The 1,483-nt window shown below is 33.2% G+C and overlaps 2 protein-coding genes across 4 annotated transcripts in view; one reads left to right on the top strand and one right to left on the bottom strand.

The window, feature by feature from the left end:
• Positions 1 to 1,483, top strand: part of LOC106877375 (uncharacterized) — a 69,263-nt gene that overhangs the window by 61,160 nt on the left and 6,620 nt on the right. Inside the window, exon 11 of one of the 3 annotated variants that reach the window (XR_008267071.1) lies at positions 391 to 1,477. The exons of the other annotated variants lie outside the window; for them this stretch is intronic. The gene's annotated coding sequence lies outside the window, so the exon portion shown is untranslated. Of the gene's footprint in view, positions 1 to 390; positions 1,478 to 1,483 lie in introns of those variants that run through there. 3 annotated transcript variants of the gene reach the window in all.
• The window catches only part of LOC106877364 (uncharacterized), a 1,729-nt gene continuing 1,570 nt past the window's right edge, over positions 1,325 to 1,483 (bottom strand). Inside the window, exon 2 of the mRNA XM_014926255.1 lies at positions 1,325 to 1,443. Within this exon, the coding sequence (XP_014781741.1) occupies positions 1,325 to 1,443 (119 nt within the window). The remainder of the gene's footprint in view (positions 1,444 to 1,483) is intronic.

Genomic DNA, 1,483 nt, shown 5'->3' on the forward strand with positions numbered 1-1,483 from the left:
ATATATATATATATATACTTGCAGTATACTCGTCATTAATCGGGAATTACTTTTACTGATTATGGGGAGCCACATTGAATGCACCATTATGTGTATAATTTACTTCTGTGTATATGTATATTTATAAGGGAAAAAACCTGTAATAATTAAATTAGCAGATCATTTTTTACATGAAGTTCTGTTTGTTTATTGCATGATAGTAATAAGTGAGATGTTTGTGTTATTTTATTTCTCAATATATTAGTGAAAATTATATAATACATTACATTCAAATATGTAATATACTCATTTTTTAATGGAATGATAAATGGTAAATAGAGTTATTGAAGTATTCATGTTGTATTAAGAATTAATATTTTTTTATGAACAATGCTTTTTGTTTTATTTCAGGGTACATAAGCGTTTATTACAAACTATGAGAATGTTTGTGTCAGTGAAATTTGTGCACAATTAATCTTGTACCATTGAGACACGATATGTAATAGCATAATAGGAGGCCCCTTTATCGGTTGAAGACAATGAGGAGCTATACCTGGTGGTTGTAGTGAGTTAAAGAACGCAATGGGGTGGTTGACACTATCCTGATCATCAACGATACTGTCAATTGAGTTATAAGTGAAGACTTCAGGAAGTTTATTCAATAGCATATTATTAACGGTATGTAGAGGAACATGTTTTGGAGCCAGGATAGCACAGTCACCGATATAGTCTGTACAGTTGCAGTTATGAAGAAGATTAGGAAAACATCGACAGAATCAGCTGAATTATATGTGGCGTTGAGTGTAAGAAACTGTTCTTGAGCCAATGAGGATTATCCGAGACGTGGTTATTGCTAGTTAAAAACTTTCCCTTCATCGAATTTCAAAAGCTGCTCTGCGAATAGTTCAGCTGACTGATCTCTTGAAAGCCTCAATCTCATATAATAATTGAAGTAGAAAAGAGATGAACTTCATACATGAGCTTCTGTGTGTTTATTATATGACACTAGCTGTTTTTCCCGGTTTCACTCGGGCAGTGTGGTGGATTTGGTTAAAGGCTATTTCCTATGTATATTTTGAATAATAAAAAGAACTAAAAATAAAAAAGCAAAAAATCCCAAAACAAAAAATGTAAGAACAACCCCAAAACAATACGATGCTAAGGATTTTGTGGATCGATATTGTAAAACTAACTTCACGTGTGTACCCATAGCCCCATGTAGTCACGGAACCTTATTTGTGGTATAACCTCGCCTTAAAAGAAAAATATATGGTAGTGCGGTTGTTGTATTGGCGACACAAGAATGTTAATCGAAACTGTTCGAGATCAATCATAGGCTGGACGTTCATGTACACTGATTAGAATTGTGAATTTCAATTATTGAAAACACGTTCCCGGATGCAGAGTCCGTTTGTCTCAATATGGAAAAGCTGTTTGAATGTCGACGTTTGAAGACATTTGTAACTGAAGTTAAAAAAAAACATAGTAATTAGAAAGAGCGTAA

This window comes from Octopus bimaculoides, chromosome 30 (genome assembly GCF_001194135.2).
Source record: "Octopus bimaculoides isolate UCB-OBI-ISO-001 chromosome 30, ASM119413v2, whole genome shotgun sequence".
NCBI classification, from domain to species: domain Eukaryota; kingdom Metazoa; phylum Mollusca; class Cephalopoda; order Octopoda; family Octopodidae; genus Octopus; species Octopus bimaculoides.